General features: G+C 25.5%; 2 protein-coding genes across 2 annotated transcripts; one reads left to right on the forward strand and one right to left on the reverse strand.

Annotated features, from left to right (window-relative positions):
- Positions 1-64: 64 nt before the first annotated feature.
- LOC126905657 (uncharacterized) lies at positions 65-5,788 on the reverse strand. The gene is made up of 4 exons (XM_050685593.1): positions 5,568-5,788; positions 5,254-5,408; positions 3,160-3,376; positions 65-602 (listed from the first exon to the last, which is right to left on the reverse strand). The coding sequence occupies exons 1-4, from the start codon at positions 5,601-5,603 to the stop codon at positions 393-395; spliced, it is 618 nt and encodes a 205-aa protein (XP_050541550.1). The 5' UTR covers positions 5,604-5,788; the 3' UTR covers positions 65-392.
- A 5,206-nt stretch (positions 5,789-10,994) lies between these two features.
- Positions 10,995-18,193, forward strand: LOC126905631 (AFG3-like protein 2). The gene is made up of 12 exons (XM_050685523.1): positions 10,995-11,207; positions 11,299-11,525; positions 12,869-13,006; positions 13,714-13,807; positions 13,872-14,170; positions 14,236-14,354; positions 14,416-14,691; positions 14,770-14,997; positions 15,996-16,222; positions 17,109-17,309; positions 17,382-17,576; positions 17,701-18,193. The coding sequence occupies exons 1-12, from the start codon at positions 11,121-11,123 to the stop codon at positions 17,908-17,910; spliced, it is 2,301 nt and encodes a 766-aa protein (XP_050541480.1). The 5' UTR covers positions 10,995-11,120; the 3' UTR covers positions 17,911-18,193.
- The last annotated feature ends 964 nt before the right edge of the window (positions 18,194-19,157 follow it).

Raw genomic sequence — 19,157 nt, forward strand, 5'->3', positions numbered from 1 at the left:
ATATTTGTATTTATGTATATATCAGTTTCGATTGAGTAAAATTACAAAAGCGTATTAAAGATGTTTTTATATTGGTGTTTTTAGTATAATTGGTTATTTAATGACTAATATTTGCGCTAGAGCACTGATGTCTGAAATTTTGATGATTTCTTAATCATTTAATTAATGAATTCAATTTAATTTAACTTAAATAAGGAAAAATTTCGAAAATGCCATATTGGTTTACACCACGCTATCTTATAGTTTTTATTTGAAAATTTTTTAATAAAAGTACTTATTACATTTTTGAAAAAAATATTGAACTAAGCTAAAAATATTTTTACATTTATCATAGGTAATATGTGGTATACAATATGGTTTTTATAGATATTGAATATAGTAAAAATTATTTTTTAGTTATTGTTTGTTTCATTATCAATGTCAGATACATTTGATTCAGTTAATTTACTTAAAGATTTGTAGAATTTATCTACTTTTGTTACTTTTTCAGAATCTAGTTCATTTGAATCAATTTCCATAACTTCTCGGTAGGATTTTTTACTTTTATTTATATTTTTGTACAATTTTGACAATGGCGAATTGCTTAATATTTTTTTCGTTATCTAAAAATAAAAATAAATATAATATTGATAAATTTTTTTATTGCTTTCTTTTAGTTCCATGTTTTTCTCAGTTTATCAATCAGGAATTACTTTTCATAAAAACCTTATACTATATACTGGTGTCAATCATACTTTTATAAATGGCAACACACATAATTAATTTGTTTGTTCGGTTGATAATGATCTAACTAAGATAATGCCTTGCAGTGATCGAAAATGAAATAATGGTGGTCAAAATTCAGAATTTTCAAAAAGAATAGTTATTTGTACATATTTATAACATTTAAAATTAAATGTAATTTTAAGTACCAGTTCGTGTTAGACTCCCAAAAGAGCAACACTACAGAAATCAAGTATTATGCAATTATTTTTTATCACAACACACCTTTAACTAAAATAAACCAGTTTCACAACTTACTACAAAACAAACGGCCGCCGACGGTTCGAGGTCAATTACTCGTACATCTTATCTACTATAATTATCTCAACAAGTCAACCAAATAACTCAACTATGAATACAACAAAAAAAAAAAAACTGTTTCACCGCTAGTCTTATCCAAATCAAGATTTTCCCAGTCTACCGATAAATCGCACTTTGAATTCTCGGACAACGAAAATGACAAACAGTCGATAAAAACAAACGCATCAGATCGCTTTATAACGTCTCACCCCAGTCAAAAAAATCTGATACGAGTATATTCATCTATCAAAAAAGATACACACCAATCTCTCCTGCGACTGAAAACGTTTCCATGTACAGCACTAATGAACAAATTGTAGAAAATATCACCAACAAAAAAAGTCTACCTCCACCTATATTCATACAAACATGAATAAACTACAATTTTTTTTGCCTCAAAATGAAAGAACTCACCGACGCATCTAGTTTTTTCTGCAAAAGCTCTACCAAAGGTATTAAATTACAAACATTTAGCTCTGATTCATACAGATTGACCTCGAGCAAGCTGAACTGAATCAAGAAATATTTAAACTCACTTCCCTCTGCTATTCTAAAATAAAAATAGAAGTCCCCCACACCAAAAAAGAAATCCCCCAATGCCAACGTTTGCCAGTCCTATGGTCACACCCGGAGTTACTGCAACCACAACCCCAGATGTTTTCGATGTGGTGAAGATCACGACTCCTCTGTTTGCACAAAAAACCGAAATGAACCAGCCAAATGCGCTCTATGCGGAGGCTCCCACCCGGCAAACTATAGGGACTGTCAGTCTTGTAAAGAACTACTAAAGCACAGAAAATCACATCTCAATTCAAACATTAAAACCAATTACATACTAAACGTAAACTCAGATTAAATTCACTCAGAAAAAATCTTAACCACTCAAAATTTTCCACACCTTCCTCACTCTAAAACTACTCAACCTACCACAGCAAAGAATCCAATTAAGTGGACAAAATCAACCCAACCGCTAATCAATTCACTTATCTCACTCCTCACGACTCTCTTCGAGAAACTTCTTAAAATTGGCCGTTAATCAACAATTACACCTACTCACAATCCTCTTGTGGAATGCCAATGGAATACTAAATAACATCAACGAATTACAATTAATTTTGTAAAAGAAAAAGTGGATATTGTTATGATATCGGAAACTCATCTTACTAAAACGTCTTCTCTCAAAATCTTTGGGTACGAAGTGCTTAGAGCTGATCTATTTTACTCCTATTAACATATTTACTTATTGTACATATAGCTGTATAGATTGTAAATTTTCTAATAAAGGTTCTTAAAAAAAATAAATAAAATTTTGAGTACACTAAATACTACATATATTTAAAATTATAATTATGCTACAACTTTAATTTATTTTGAATAGTCGTGGTAACCTAGATAGATACAGTAATGAAATTGAATGATCATTATTAGCACAAACAAAATGTGATATCATACATTTAATACTATTATTATTTTTATATACTTATATACTATTATTAAAAGTGAAAATAACCTGCATGCTATATAAAATATAAATTTTTAATGTGTTTATTCATCGTGTTAATTTCCAATTATATGAAAAAAAATTAGTGTTAGTCTAAAGTGCTTCAAATTTTATTTTAGAATATTTACCGAAGAAGTCAAAACTTCAAAAGACATAAACATGAAATACTTGCAAGCATTTTTTTTTCTTCTAAATTTACAGTATCATGCAAATAAAATCTTTTTACACTACTACATATATGTTAAGTACATTATATTTTAATTAATTTCTTTTTAGATATATTATTATACCAAAAAAATACATTTATTCCAAGAAAAAATTTACATTCAAGTAGAAATAATGTAAAAGAAAATTTAGAAAACACTAAAACTTAATTAATATCATCACATAATAAAAAAATGAATTGTGAAATCCTAACGTTTCAATTTTTAATATTTGCATGAATATATTAGTGATTTTAAATCGTTTTATATATTTCTGTGAAAAAGCTTTAAATAGTAATTAAAAAAAAAACAGGAAGGAAGAATTAAGGATAGTATAATTGTATAACAATTTAAAGCAACATATTTCTAATATTGTTTGAAAATTTTACTTACTGAGGGTGTTATATCCTTAAATACATGTTCATGAAATACTGGTAAGCATTTTTCAGCTTTGAATTCACACTCCTCAATTCCTAGTACTTTAAAATCTTTACTTACTCTTTCGCACATAAAATTTAGTATGGCTTTATCTACCTCTTCTTTACTAATATTTCTCAAAAGAAGTAGTCTACATTCAAGTAAAAATAAGTCAAACTCTGCATAATATTTACCTACAAAAAAAAATCATACATTTTAAAAACAAATCATCAATATATCTTATTATCAATGAAATAAGAAACTCGAAAATGAAATTTTGAGATAAGAGACTTCAAAGTTTTGACCTCTTAATAGACTTATATTGTGTTATAATGTCTTTTTTGTGTTTAAAAAAAAATTATATACATTTTTATTGCTAAAGGCTGCATAATCAAATAAAGAATAAAAAACTGAATTCATCAATACCAAAATGTCAAAAATTATTTTTCTTTGAGTACTAATATTATCTTTTTTATACAGAAATATACAATCTGTACAATGAGCACAATATGCATGTATGATAAATGTAGAAATATATTACATGAATACATTTTGATAGAAGAAACCACTCATTAGTGACACTTACCATTATCTTTTGAAAACATTTTTTGTACTTATATTTATATTAATTGGATTATGTATTAATATTATTAGAATGAAGATCAGGGCACCACTTACGTTTTAAACCTAAGTGGTTTTTTATTAGGGGATTAGGGTGAGAGAGTAATTTAATGTGGAATTTTTTATAGTAGGAGATAACTTCTTCATTGACTGTTTTTAAGTTATGGTCATTATGGAGTAAGTACTAATATTATGACATGTAAAAACAATTATGAATATATTATACATTGTAATTCCTTCATATATATAAATCGAGGGAGATGTCAAATACCTCATTTAATAAAATTTAATCGTTTTAATTAGTAATCTTTTAATACAAAGTGATTTATTAAGGATAAGACACTCATTTTTTAGGAAACTATTAAATATTTAAAATTTTTAATAATTTAGGGTTAAAATCCCTAAATTTTAATTTCATTTATGAAAATTCCTTATCTATAGTTAAATAATATGTTAGGAAAAAGTTTTGTTTTCATAATATTTTTTATTTGATTAACCGTTTTTCTGCTATTGCTCGTTAAAGTTTAGCGATTTTTGTCCAATTTTCGATTGATAATTTGCTGTTTAGCATGAAGTAGTCGTCATTTCTTTATAATGTCACATAAACAAGTTTTTATTTACAGTAATTAACTAATGATTATTTATAACTTTTTGAAACAGATTATTATTGCCTGCAGTATAAGGAAAACTTAATTAATGATGAAAAAATTACAAGGTCAAAATTATTTGAAAACTTTTTTTTTTATCACATTATTAAACTACAAACTGCGGTTCTCATTAAATGAACTTAAAATTTAGGTTTTTTATCTCTGAAAGAATGAAGAAATTAATTATTTAACTACACATTATTGAATTGTTTATTTCTTGAATCAAACAATTTTTTCATTTACAAAAATTGAAAATATTTAGTATTTTCTGAGGAAATGAATGTGTTATACTTAAGCGATTATTCTGTACAAGAGTTTACTGCCAAGAACTAATTATTTAAAATAAGGTCGTGTAATTAATAAAGAATTATTTAAATGGCAGAAATACATTTTTCAATCTTCATATCTGACATATTTTTAGTTTCAAATAAGCGCATGAATTATTTAGGTAACCTAAATCAAAATTACGGTTTGAATAATACAAGTGCAATTAAGACAGTTGGATTAACACAATGTTCGGTTAACCTAATTAGTTATTTAGTTATGGAACTTTTTTTTTATTAGAGTTATGACTATATTAACCGTTATTTTTTTCCGGGAGTAGTACGCAGTTGATTTTTCGCATGCTGATAAATAAATCACAACACTTAATTATGATTATGTAAATAATAAACGATGTCACGATATGCAGTCGGCATAACTAAAATAAAAATCTAATAAAATTTACAAAAAATATAAATATACAACAGAAATGAAGGGGTAACGATTTTTACGTTACATGTTTAAAAACAAAATATACTTTCCTAAAATTCTGAAGAATTTGAATGCACTCTTGCTTAGTCTATCTTCTCTATACATGCAGTTATATAATTTACTTTTTGCAACATCATATTTCGCTAAATCTTCTTCTGCTTTTCTGATCCACTCTTCGCTGGCAAAAGATATTGATACAAAAATCTATACAGTAAAAAGAGTGATATAATTCTTGAGTATTTTTATGTTATATTTTTAATTATTACTAATTGTTTAAATGATTAATTGAATTTGTTGTTATATTTAACAAAAAAAAAGAAACAATAAAATATTTATAATTTAGTATTTTTTATTAATACTTACAATTATGTATAGAAACTGTAAAAGAGAGTTCGTCATTATTTCCTGCTGAAAAAAATGAATGAAATTAAAATAAAAATAATTTCAATTTAGTAGAAGTTAAAGCTTTTGGTTAATTGTATCAAAATGATTTAAATAAACATAAATAGGGACACTTCCTAACAATTATCTAAGTTTCTTAGATTAATATATCAGCATTGGCTTTTCTTAAAATATTAAAACTTTAAATGCGACACGATTTATAAGAATTTTTTCTAATTTATATTATTTAAACATTGTAACGTCACAAATTCGAAGGTGGACCGTTTATGATTTTTTTGTTATGTCTACTTATTTATTTTANATTAAAAATGATTTATTAAAATATTTACAGTACTGTATTTTTTAAACTATTAACATCATAGTAGTGTTGTATATATAGAGTAATAGATTTAACATAAACCACTTGAATACTCTAAAAATAAAAACAATAATGAAAAAAAATGTATTGCTTTTTTCTAGTTACATATTTTTCTTGATATAACAGCATATATTATTTTTTAGAATCATGAAAAATGAATAGATAAATAAAGGCAAATGTAAATCGTTTTGAGTTATTTATGGATTTTACATTATTATTAAAAATTTTCTTTAAATTTAAAAAAAAAAAACTAAAAACAGTTTTCTTAGTACATAGCGTCATGATTTTAAGTTATTATATGTAAAATTGATATAACCTGAAATTATTTTAGTTTCAATACGAAGCTGTGAAGGTATTAGTTTTACTATGATATGTTTTTTTTTGTGTCTGTTACCACTCTTTCTCAGCTCTCGTCGAACCGATTTATTTCAACGATACGTCAAAAGATCACAAATCGTAACTAGTCGAAGACATTACCCTCAACAATTTTGAAAAATTTCTCTCGTTCCCCGTACTGAGAGAAATCTCCAAAAAATTACAATATTTTAAAAATCGCTAATTTTTGACATTTTTTCAATTTATTTTACTTAAAACTGCTATAACTTTTTGAAAAATTTATAATTTAACTATCATTTTGTATATTTTTTTTTATAAATCTGACCAATTTTCTTGTCCACAAGGGGGATACAAAATGATAACTTTTTCACAAATAATTAACTTTTCCAATAATGTGTTCCGGAAATACTGACACTTTTATATTTATCTTGAAATAATGCTAATGTAATATACTTTATTATGGAAAAAAAATTTCGGACTTTATTTTGTCTTCACGGTGAAAATAGCTCCCGAATGCTATTTTTGTGTGAAAATTCTGGATTTTATATTTTACATTTTTAACTTCATAATGCTATAACTTATTGAAAAGTGTATGGATCAATTTTTATGAGAAATAATATTTATATCCCTCTTTCATTCGACATAAATTTTTTTAAATAACACCATTTTCCATTATATATTTATTCATGTATTACTCTTATAAATCTTATTTTTAAATTTTGAAGTGAATATTGTTTTGGTGAATCTTTTAATTTAATTTAATTTTTTTTTAATAATAATGTTTTATTTTATCGTGGAAATAAATGTCAATTAATATTTTAAACCTCAAACATTTTTAAAGATTATTATTATTATTATTTTTTTTTAATAAACCCAAATCAACTTTAATTATTAATTTAATGGTAAATATTTATTATGACATAAAGGTTATGATTGCTTCAAATTTAAATTAGTTTAATAATAATTTTATTGGACTAAGTGTATTGTTATAATACATTGACCTATCATTACAATTCTGATCAAATCAATAAACTGTGATAACTATTGTCAAGTAAATATTGTCATACTTTCACATATGGCCAATATAATCTCTTAAGCAATCAACTAAATTAATTTAAAACTTTCATGTAAATAATAAAATACACAAAAATATTAATATAAATTGTCACTGATATGCCAATATTATAATGAAATAATTATTCATTGTCCAGAATAGAATGTTAGTTTATAAAATGAATAGGAAACCTCAGTACCTAAGGTAGATATAGCCTAGCCAGCTATCCCCTGTTGGTCCGTTAGGACACTGGAGATGAGCATTTAGGCTAAACCCCTAAATAGCAACGTAACAACCCGACAAAAAGTAATACTGGTCTACTGTTACAAACAATGAATACAANGATGTGCATTTAGGCTAAACCCCTAAATAGCAACGTAACAACCCGACAAAAAGTAATACTGGTCTACTGTTACAAACAATGAATACAATATAAACCCGTTGATTTATTTACTGAACACTTTATATATTGTAAACACTATTCGGTTATTAGTTTCATTATTAGGAATTTTTATGAAGATTTCCTTTCTTTTAAAGGTATAATACGATAATCAAAAATTTATGATGTTTTTAGCTTCGATGCGAAGCTGAGAAGGTATTAGTTTTACAATGATATGTTTTTTTTTGTGTCTGTTACCATTTTTGCTCAGCTCTCACTGAACCGATTTCTTTCAACGATACGTCAAAAGATCACAAATCGTATCTAGTCGAAGATATTACCCTCACAATTAAAAAAATTTCCCTTAAAGTAAAAAAAATGGCTACCGAATGCTATTTTTGTGTGAAAATTCTGGATTTTTTTTTTTACATTTTTAACTGTATAATACTATAACTTATTGTAAAGTGTATGGATCAAATTTTATGAGAAATAATATTTATATCCCTCTCTCATTCGACATACATTTTTTTAAATAACAACATTTTTCATTATATACTTATTCATGTATTACACTTATAAATCATAAAACTTGTAATCAGGATATAAATAAGGAAATAGGAGATCATGTAACTTTTGGAACAATCCATCAATTCTTTAAAATTAAACACTATCTACAATTTGATTTGCATAGAAGCGTTTTTTATGATAGTGATTTTAATCACTGTCAGATATCATTATACTTGACCCAACTATGTCACGTCACCACTGTGCTGCGACCTCCTGTGCTGGGTTTCTTTTACATTAGCACAGCAAAAATAATTTTTCCAGGGAAATAAATTAATTTTCATGAATAATGAATTTAATTTTCTAAATTTCTATTCAAGTAGGATCAATTTTTTAGCAGGGGAATTAAACCAACACAGCATTTTCTTTGAATATTTTTGTGTGAAAAATATTTTGTACTCTTTGAAGATAAATCTGAAGTAGCTTTGTTGTTATTAAAAATTTTATTTAAACATCATATTGCATCTGAAATTAGTCATTTTTTAAAATTTACTAAAGTTATATACATTAATTTTATCTTTTACTTTTTTTCAACATCTGAACACTAAAATTAGTGATGATACATTATGCAAATAAATCAAATTTTGATTTAAAAACTTAAAATTATATATCTATATCTTATCGATGTTTTCAATTTACGGAAAATATATGAGTAATTGAGTTAAATTTTTTTTCTTATTTTGAACAACAATATTGTGTTGAAAACAATAATTCATTTGAAATAATCATATTACATTTTTTTTTTTGTTTATTTAATTTAATATAAATAAAATCATAACAAAATCTAACATCTTGTGGTAATAAAATGAATGACAAAAACTAAGTTACAATAACTTAAAATAAAACTTATTTATATCTTGGAAAAATAGAATAAAAATGATTTTATTAATTTAATAATTAGACTTGATTATTTCGTCTTATAAAAAAATTTCTTAATATGCAGTAGAGAAATATTTAATTGGGAAAACACCTTTGCCTTGAACTGATAACGCTCCGATATTAACATACTTCGACATTTGACATAGCTGTAATTTTCCGAACATTTGATATTCCCATTAAATGATTTCATAAGTTACCATAGCCACAACGGATTTAACTCAGACATTTAATAAAAAATAAAACGTGGTAAAAACACTATCGATAGTCAAATTTTATTATTATTTATATACATATTTTATTCGATTATTTACTATCTATATTGTAAGATACAATAAAGAAAAAGTCAAAATGTAAATTTTTTTTTTGACTTTCAGCTTTGTCGATATCTAATCGATCTCGGTTAAGGGACAGTGTCGATCTGTAACCTTGGATATCCAAAAGCAATTTCCGTAATGTGACCTCAGAGACGATTTTCTTAGTGGTCAAGTGAGAAAAATAATTTCAAATTTATTGCGATGGCCTCCTGAGACCGCATTAAATCTTCACTGCGAGAAGTCGATTGTTTTGACATTGTTTTCATGTCTTTAGCTTAACGTGTATCTTGCAAATACAAATGTATTATTCTATAAAATCAAAATGAACTATTTAAAAATAGTTAAATAGTGTTGTTTTTCGCATATTCTAAAAAAAATATATCAATTTTCATAATAAAATCACGTATGTTATATTTTTTCTTTTTATTTATCCGTATTAGCAGTGCCAATTACTTATGAATTGAACAGGTATCATACACATTTTCCATGTGTCAACAATACTTTACAATTCATCACGTACTATTGATATAGTAATTTTTATTGTATTATAAAAGACTAATTTGAATGAAACTTTTATAGAATGGGATACTGAATATTTTTATATATAACATTATTGTTTTGTATATAAAGGTATATACAACATTATAAAACATTTGTTTAATATGGAATCGTTTCATCAGTGACACGTATTGCCTATATCTATTTTACCAATTAATAAATGAGAACACGACAACTAATAAAATATCAAAGGTTAAATAATAACCGCTAATAAGTAGAGGCAAAGATGACTTAAAATGTAAAAAAATTGGAATCATTCTTCTCTCACCTAAAAAAAAAAAAAAAAACTTTTAAGGTCTAATACCTATTGGTATAACTGAACTTGTTTTAGTTTTAAGCCCTTTTACATTAAAATATCTATTGTTTCGAAATTCATTATACTTTGCAATGGGCTTTATTGTAATAATTATTTGTTAATGGACAGTAAACAATTATAACACTATTTTATGTTAATTTATATTGCTACGATATTCATCAACTTCCTGATTCCATAATTTTATTAATCGATTACGCGAATTATCGATATTTTAGTAATTTTTAATTGGAGCAATCAATTAATTGTCATAGTCGGAGTAATTATCGTCCTAGTAAAATGCATATTTTTGTAACCAGGTATTCGCAGTTTTTGTTATCAGAGTAAATGTATTCGAAGAGTTTTTTTAATATGTCGGAAAATTATTAGTGACGTTCCCCATAACTCTATTTAATTTACTATGATATAAAAAAAAAGTTTATGAATTTTGTCAAAATGTATATGATTTATAATTTTTTAAATTTTATTATATTTTATTTCAAAAGAATAATCTTCTTGATATTTTTTTTACTCCTTAAGTGGAACGAAAACACTTTCGCCATCTATGTACGTAAATTAGAATGTCAATAATCGTATAGTATTAATAATTTAATCTTATCACCGGTCGTCCCGACACACTTTTGGTGCATGACAATTTCATTGATAAGATGCATAATATTTTTTGAAGTAAATACAATTTTAATGTAAATGAAAGAGTACAATACACCTTTGAAGTCATCATTATTGTGTATCATAGTATTTAAAATTTAGCATTTTATAATGTCTCAAAGATTTTTTGCATTATCTAAAAAAGTTGAAAAACTATTAGTTAATGGAATTCGAACTGGTCGTTTAGACAATTTTGCTGTAAGTAATAAAAATAATATATAAAAATTTTACATTTGACACTTAAGTAGTGCGTTATGTGTAAAACTCTTTAATTTTTTTCACATTTTAGATACAACGTCACTTAACACTTCTTAGTAGACGTCAAGTATTGCCAAGCTTAAGTTCAGTAATCCATCAATGGACAAATCTTTGTCAAAAACCACCAACTGGTTTTGAAAAATATTATGACAAGTCTGATAAAAATAAAGATGGTAAAAAGTCTAGTAGTAGCTCTGGAAGACCAAAACCATCATTAGATAATGAGTTTCGAAAAAGATTAAATAGAATATCACAAGGGTTTGTAAAATTTTTTAAGACATTAAATACAATTTTTTTTTATAAAAAAAATTCAGTGCTAAATTTTACTGTAGAATTATTATAAAATTTATAAATATGTAGTGTATTGGTTGATATTTTTTCATACGCGCAAGTTATTGCATTATATGGTGTAATAGAAAAATATATACATTTGGCTATTATTTATAGAAATTAGTAATGTAAAATTATGTTGTTAGAAAAATCTATAAACATAAAGTATATATAGCTTTTATTATAACATTAACACAAATATACATATGTTCTAAGAAAATCGAACTTAAAGTATTTATTTTTATGTCATCTTAATTTAATAAAAAGAACATATTTTGTTTTTGATTTTTATAAGAAAGTAGCTTAATATTGTTAAAATATTAGTATATTTATTATGTTTTTATTAAAAATAAACAATTTTAAATTATTGCTATTTTTCTGATAACATATGAACATATAATAGTTGAGACATTCACCTGACAAAGGGTTTATAATGAATGACATCATTTCCAGCAATTGTTTTAAAATAACCGCTATGTTATAATATATCTATTATTGAAGTTGAGTTTTATTGTAGCTATACTTAGCAAAGCTGTTTTTGAGCGGGTCCAAAGATTTTCCAATTTTTTTTTAAATATACATATAGTGGAATTAAATAAATATTCAAACATAGTCTAGAAAAATAATGTGCATTTTGAACTACCATCGTCTTACAGACATTAGAGTATGGTTTAATCACTTATACAAATATTTTTCTTTAGATATTGATCATACTTAAAGGACTTAATTGTCATTATCTTAACAATATGACAATGGCATACTAAAATATACTAGTTTAAACATGATAATCAAATATAACTCTAAAAAAAAAAAATGATTTCATTCTTCGACTATTAACTTGAAAGTTAAAGTTAATTAAAATAGATGTTATTTTTAAAAATAAAATATTAGAAAATATCTTTTTTTTTGTTTGATAAATATTTGATGTTAACTATTTTGTATATTGAATAATTCATTATTTTGTTACTGATTCATTTGTAAAAAATGATTGTACTTATATGTATAATGAATTGCATTCTTTAATAAAAGGTTTTAATTTTCTTCTACGTTCTTTGATTAAAAAAAAAAATGATGAATCTAATTCAATAATAAATTATTTTATGAAGTATGTTATTATACTAATTCCATCAATAAAAATACTTAAAATATTATATAATACAATGAAATAATTGAAAACTTTGATTTTTATTTTTCTAACAATCAGAATTTTGTATGTTCTTTTCTCTGAGAATGCCTTAATTATATTTAAACATATTGATATATTTTTATAGATCTGGTGGTTCATCAGGTGATTCTGAAAGAGATAAGTGGATACTTTATGGTGTTGCTGGAACAATTACATTAATTAGTTTATATGCTTTTTATAATATGAGTTATAAAGAAATAACATGGAAAGATTTTGTGAATAAGTAAGTTTCGATTTTATCTAATGAACAAATTACAATACTACTTTATTATTCTATTTAAGAATTAAAAAATAATTTAGTGCATTCGTTTTTATTAATTTAAATTCATTAATTTATACAAGTTTTAATGATGCAATTTCTTATGTAAAATTTTAGTAATTTTTTTAGTTACCCGTTGCTAAGAAACTATTGGTTTTATTTTGTTGTATTTTTAAAATTTTATTGTCTCACTATACACAATCACTTCATTCCTATTTGACTGGTTTTTGTTTAATTATACCTCAAATGGTTGCAAAATTTTAATTAGTTGAAGCTTTTAGCATAAATAATACTATCTGAATCATTTTTTTGAATTTTTTGCACAATAACCTACAACATTATATATTATTTTATGTTAAAGCTTGTTTAATATTATGTATAATTAAAAAAAAAGTTTGCAGTGACTTGTTTACTATGAGTAATTTGCACTTTAAGTCAAAATTCATGTTATTATGGAAAACAAAAAATTTCAATTTAAGAGTGTTTAAGTTAAAAAATTGTCACTTTTACTTTTTGCATTATAATTTATATAATCTAATTTATGATTTTTTTCATGTATAAATTTTAAGTAAGAGATTTTTAATCTTTAAAAACTTCACTGTTTTGTTAAAATTCTAAAATAAATTAAAAATAGTTGTTAATTTTATTTAAAATAATTTTATTTTCCTTAGTTATCTAAATCGTCATGTTGTTGATAAATTAGAAGTTGTAAATAAAAAATGGGTTCGTGTAAATCTTCAACCAGGATCTTCTGTCGATGGAAATGTGAATTCTAATTTTATTTATTACCTAGTTCTAATTACTATTATTAATGTAAAATTCATTTTAGGCAACATTATGGTTTAACATTGGTAGTGTTGACTCATTTGAAAGAAGTTTAGAAAATGCACAACTTGAACTTAATATTGAACCAGCAAATTTTATTCCTGTGGTTTATAAAACTGAGGTCGAAGCTAGCAGTTTTTCAGGATTTTTACCAACTCTATTATTTATTGGTTTCTTACTATTTATGATGAGGCGTTCTGCAGAAATGATGACTGGTCGTGGTAAACGTGGTGGTTTATTTGGTGGTGTAATGGAATCAACTGCTAAACTCGTTGATCCTAAAGATATTGACGTTCGTTTCAAGTATAAATTTTTAGTTTTATCTACTATCATACATTTGATTTTTACTGAAATGAGTTTTTCTGTAGAGATGTTGCTGGTTGTGAGGAAGCAAAGATTGAAATAATGGAGTTTGTTAACTTCTTAAAAAATCCTCAACAGTATTTAGATCTTGGAGCAAAAATTCCAAAAGGAGCCATGCTTACAGGTACATAGTTTTATCTTTTATATTTTCTTCAGAATATTGACTAATAAATTTCTAATTTTAGGCCCTCCTGGTACTGGTAAAACATTACTTGCTAAAGCAACAGCAGGGGAAGCAGATGTTCCGTTCTTATCAGTGTCTGGTTCTGAATTTCTTGAAATGTTTGTTGGAGTTGGTCCATCTAGAGTTAGAGATATGTTTGCTATGGCTCGTAAAAATGCTCCATGTATATTATTTATTGATGAAATAGATGCAGTTGGTAAGAAAAGAGGTGGTCGTAATATGGGAGGCCATTCTGAACAAGAAAATACCCTAAATCAGCTTCTTGTTGAAATGGATGGTAATTTGATATATTTAATATAAATATATATTAAATTAAATTTTAAGAATAATGTACAAGATAAATTTTTGTTTTAAGGGTTCAATACTACTACAAATGTTGTGGTACTAGCTGCAACTAATAGAGTTGATATTTTGGACTCTGCACTTATGCGTCCGGGGCGATTTGATAGACAAATATATGTTCCTGCTCCAGATATCAAAGGAAGGGCTTCTATTTTTGGCGTACATCTAAAACCCCTAAAAACTAATTTGGATAACTTAGATACTGCTAGAAAATTAGCTGCTCGTACTCCGGGCTTTACTGGTATTTATTGATATTTAATATTAATTACTGGGTCTTGAATTGAGTAAAACTTTTATTCTAAAATAGAAACTGTTACGTCGCTATTTAGGGTTTGAGCCCAAATGCCCATCAACAGTATTCTAAGGGACCAACAGGGGATAGCTGGCTAGGCTATATCTACCTTAGGTACTGAGGTTTCCTATTTAATTTATATTCTCTTAGAGGAACTACCAAGGGTCGCACTAAAATTATATATAATATTCTTGTCTAATAACAATATAATAGTTTATTAAGTAAGCTAAGTAAGTAAACAATACAACCTATTGGATACCTAGAGATGATAATAATCCAACAGAGAGCTGGTGTCGTCACACACACACACACTATTTCCATTGTAGCTAATTTAAGTTAAATATAAGACAAAGAGTAATGATTGCAAAGATGGTAAAAAGTCAACTGCTGTTTAGGATATTAGTAATATGGCATAGTGGCCATGAATTCCAAAAGTGTTTATGTATGCAGTCTGCTCCCCTGTAGTAGTACAAAAGTTACTGTGTCAACGATATAACCCTAGTTGGTGTTACCATAATAATGTGGGATATCATCACAGATTTGTGATCGTATCAGAAATATTGCGATTTTTCATTGAATTTGATTAGAAAGAATGCTCTTATAAATAGTTTTGCAATTTTAACCTTTGAGGATTTTTCTATGATTAATAATATTTAGTGCATTTTAACTTTGGTACTCGTTGTGATTTTTTATGAGATTGATTTATAATGTAAACTAAATAGAAATATAGAGATCAATGTTTGGTAATTTTATTCTAGAATTTAATTTGATGAGCTATATCTTAATATATAGGTAAAAATAATTTTATTTTCATATATTTTTTTGTAAAAAATAAAATATTTTTTAAGTATCTCAACTTTTTCTAGAATAAAAACAATTATTATGCTCAGTTTAAGATACCGAATTGATTTTTTGAAGTATTGAGTTTTTTCTATTTTTATCAATAGGTGCTGATATTGCCAATGTTTGTAATGAAGCAGCATTAATAGCTGCAAGAGACTTATCTGATAATATAACTATGAAACATTTTGAGCAAGCTATTGAAAGAGTAGTTGCTGGTATGGAAAAAAAAAGTAGAGTGTTGCAAGCAGATGAGAAAAAAGTTGTAGCTTACCATGAAGCAGGTCATGCTGTTTGTGGCTGGTTTTTAAAATTTGCTGACCCACTGCTTAAAGTAAGAACAAGTTATATATAAACACATAAAAATGATTGAGAATTAAAAAAATAATTTTTATACTATAATATAACAATTAAGACTGTTTACCTCAGTTCACTCTTATAAAAAATTTCTTTTGGTGTTTATTTATTTGAAATACTATCACACATTTTTCACTAATTTTCATTTCAAAATTATGATGCATATTTATTAAGATATTTGTAAATTATAGCTCTATTAATAGAACCATATGAGTTATAAAATATTTGTTTGCTCTTGAAAAGTAACAATAATGGACTATATTGGCTCTTTATAAATTTAGAATTATAGTTTATTTACTAATTAAAAAAATGTACAGATAAAATATTGTAGACTGAAAATGGCTAGTGTTCTTTTATTTATATATTAATAATTCTCTATTAGAGTTATAAATAATCACATGTAATGAAAATAAGGTTTACTATTGGGCTCCTGAAATGAAATATTGAGTAATAGAGTGTATTAATATTTTAGTGATGACTTGAGATGAAATGTAAATATTATTATTTTTATCACTAATCAATTCTCGGCTGTACCCTTTCTCTATCCAATCAATCATTTTCTCAATTAGATCATTATCTATTAAATAAATTAGTTACTATGTATGTATGAATAATGAACTGTTTCATTCACTGTAAGAAAATCTCATACAGCATAATATATTCCATTAAATATTGTTTTATTACATATTTAATATTTTTGACTGTGTAGTATTTGCAGTACCCATTAATTAGTGTAGGATTACAATTAATTTATTTATTTTTATACTTAAATATTTTTTAAAAACAATACATTAATTATTCTTTGTATCTAAATTAAGTTTTTAGGTGTTAACACAAAAAATTAGTGAAATATTAAATTACAGGTTTCTATCATACCTAGAGGAAAAGGGTTAGGCTATGCCCAATACTTACCAAAAGAACAATATTTATATTCAAAAAGACAGTTGTTTGACCGTATGTGTATGACACTAGGTGGAAGAGTTTCAGAACAAGTATTTTTCAATGAAATCACTACTGGTGCTCAAGATGATTTAAAAAAAGTCACTGAAAGTGCCTATGCACAAGTAATTCTAATACTAATACTGATTTTGTAGAAAATTTAACCATAAATCAATTATTCTTTCAAATAAATTTAGGTAGCTCACTTTGGTATGAATGAAAAAGTTGGCAATGTTAGTTTTGATTTACCACAACCAGGTGAAATGGCGTTTGAAAAACCTTATTCAGAGACAACTGCTCATTTAATTGACACAGAAGTAAAAGAATTAATATCATCAGCACATAAACATACATTAGAGTTAGTCAATAAACATAAAAGTGATATAGAAAAAGTAAGGCGTATAATAATTAAATTATAAAAATAATGTATCTTTATACATTATACTCTTATAATATATACATCTTATTTATACATTTATACTCTAAATAATGTATCATTGAATTATGTTATTTCAGGTCGCTGAACGTTTATTAAAACAGGAAGTATTAAGTAGAGAAGACATGATTGAACTTTTAGGACCCAGACCTTTTGAAGAAAAGTCAACTTATGAAGAATTTGTTGAAGGGACAGGATCAATGGATGAAGACACAACATTACCAAAGGGACTTCAAGATTGGAATAAAAAAAACGAATCGGATAGTAAATCACCAAAAGATGAAAAATAAGAATTTGTTTATAAGGATGTTAAATTCTATATGTAGTATTGAAAATAATATTGAACGAAATAAGATCAATTATAAATTATTTTCTTTTTGTTATATGCTTCCGTTCATTTAATTTTTTTTGTGAAGTGTCATGTTAATTACACTGATAGGAAAATGCCTAGCATTTATCATTTTAGTTTGGTTATTAAAGTACATTACTAGCTAAAAATTTTATAATTAGACTACATTATATTATAATATGAATTGTCTTGTATTAAAAACTATATTTGATTGTCTGTTACAAGTAGCTTTTTTTTCCTAAGTACTTTAAGTCTTTATCATGAATGTTTTTGGTTAATGAATCTTAAAAAATCATTAGTCTATAGTAGTGTGGTTAATTATAATAATGATATTTTTTATTTGAAATTACGTAGGTCATTAGATGTGTAACATGGGAATGCCTACTACACTTCATAAAGCTTAAAGTTTTAGTTATTTTTTATAAAGCTCTTAGTTTTATTCAGTATATATATTTTTAATAATTATATTTGTAAAACTAATAATAATAAATATTATTATATTAAAAAAAAAAAAAATGAAAAATTAATGCTGAAGTGGTATTTGTTGCAAATGGTTGAATGATACCGTAATTTTTTTGATTTGATAGCAATTAAAAACATAAATAAAGGCAAGCATATGTATTTCTATAGACGACACTGTAGAAATTAGCGGCTGATAAGAAATGTATAGGTATCACTTCACCACAGAAACCAATAGCGAATCAAAAAAATTCCTAATCACCTTCTAAATCTTTGGTAATTGATTTCGATTCTGCGGAGATCGATACCCACAGAAAACATGTTATTTTTTTCTCATAAGTACTCGGTACCATTTTTAACATTTGTGGTGATAGAAATCGTAAATTTTTTTCGGTAGTTAAGTTGCTTTAGCATAACTCATAGCTCTGTGTGCAATCTGTACTTTTACTAGTTAGAAATTTGATGTGTGGTCAGCTTGTATATTTAAGGCAATTTTGCGATTTTTACATGTTACGCAGTGTCGTTGTGTGAGAAGTAAATAATTAGTAGTGTGAGTGTCCATTATTTGGAGTATTTTCGTCGTGTTATAGCCGATAACAAAACCGGTTATGTACCTGCCTTACTTTTTGATAAAATACGATTATATTGATTTAATAACGACGGACGTTTATTTTATGTAGTATAAAAACCGTAGTTTAGCAGCAGCCTCATCGTAATTATTTATAGACG

Source organism: Daktulosphaira vitifoliae, unplaced genomic scaffold, assembly GCF_025091365.1.
Source record: "Daktulosphaira vitifoliae isolate Bord-2020 unplaced genomic scaffold, ASM2509136v1 Scaffold_4, whole genome shotgun sequence".
NCBI lineage: Eukaryota > Metazoa > Arthropoda > Insecta > Hemiptera > Phylloxeridae > Daktulosphaira > Daktulosphaira vitifoliae.

Bases quoted from the DNA above. Each gene is read 5' to 3' on its own strand.
- LOC126905657 (XM_050685593.1), bottom strand. From the start codon at position 5,603: ATGACGAACTCTCTTTTACAGTTTCTATACATAATT. The intron at 5,409-5,567 runs GTAAGTATTAAT...TTTACTGTATAG, and splicing joins TACAGTTTCTATACATAATT to ATTTTTGTATCAATATCTTT. The intron at 603-3,159 runs GTAAGTAAAATT...TTTTATTTTTAG, and splicing joins TTAAGGATATAACACCCTCA to ATAACGAAAAAAATATTAAG.
- LOC126905631 (XM_050685523.1), top strand. From the start codon at position 11,121: ATGTCTCAAAGATTTTTTGCATTATCTAAAAAAGTTGAAAAACTATTA. The intron at 13,007-13,713 runs GTAAGTTTCGAT...TATTTTCCTTAG, and splicing joins TGGAAAGATTTTGTGAATAA to TTATCTAAATCGTCATGTTG. The intron at 13,808-13,871 runs GTGAATTCTAAT...AATTCATTTTAG, and splicing joins GATCTTCTGTCGATGGAAAT to GCAACATTATGGTTTAACAT.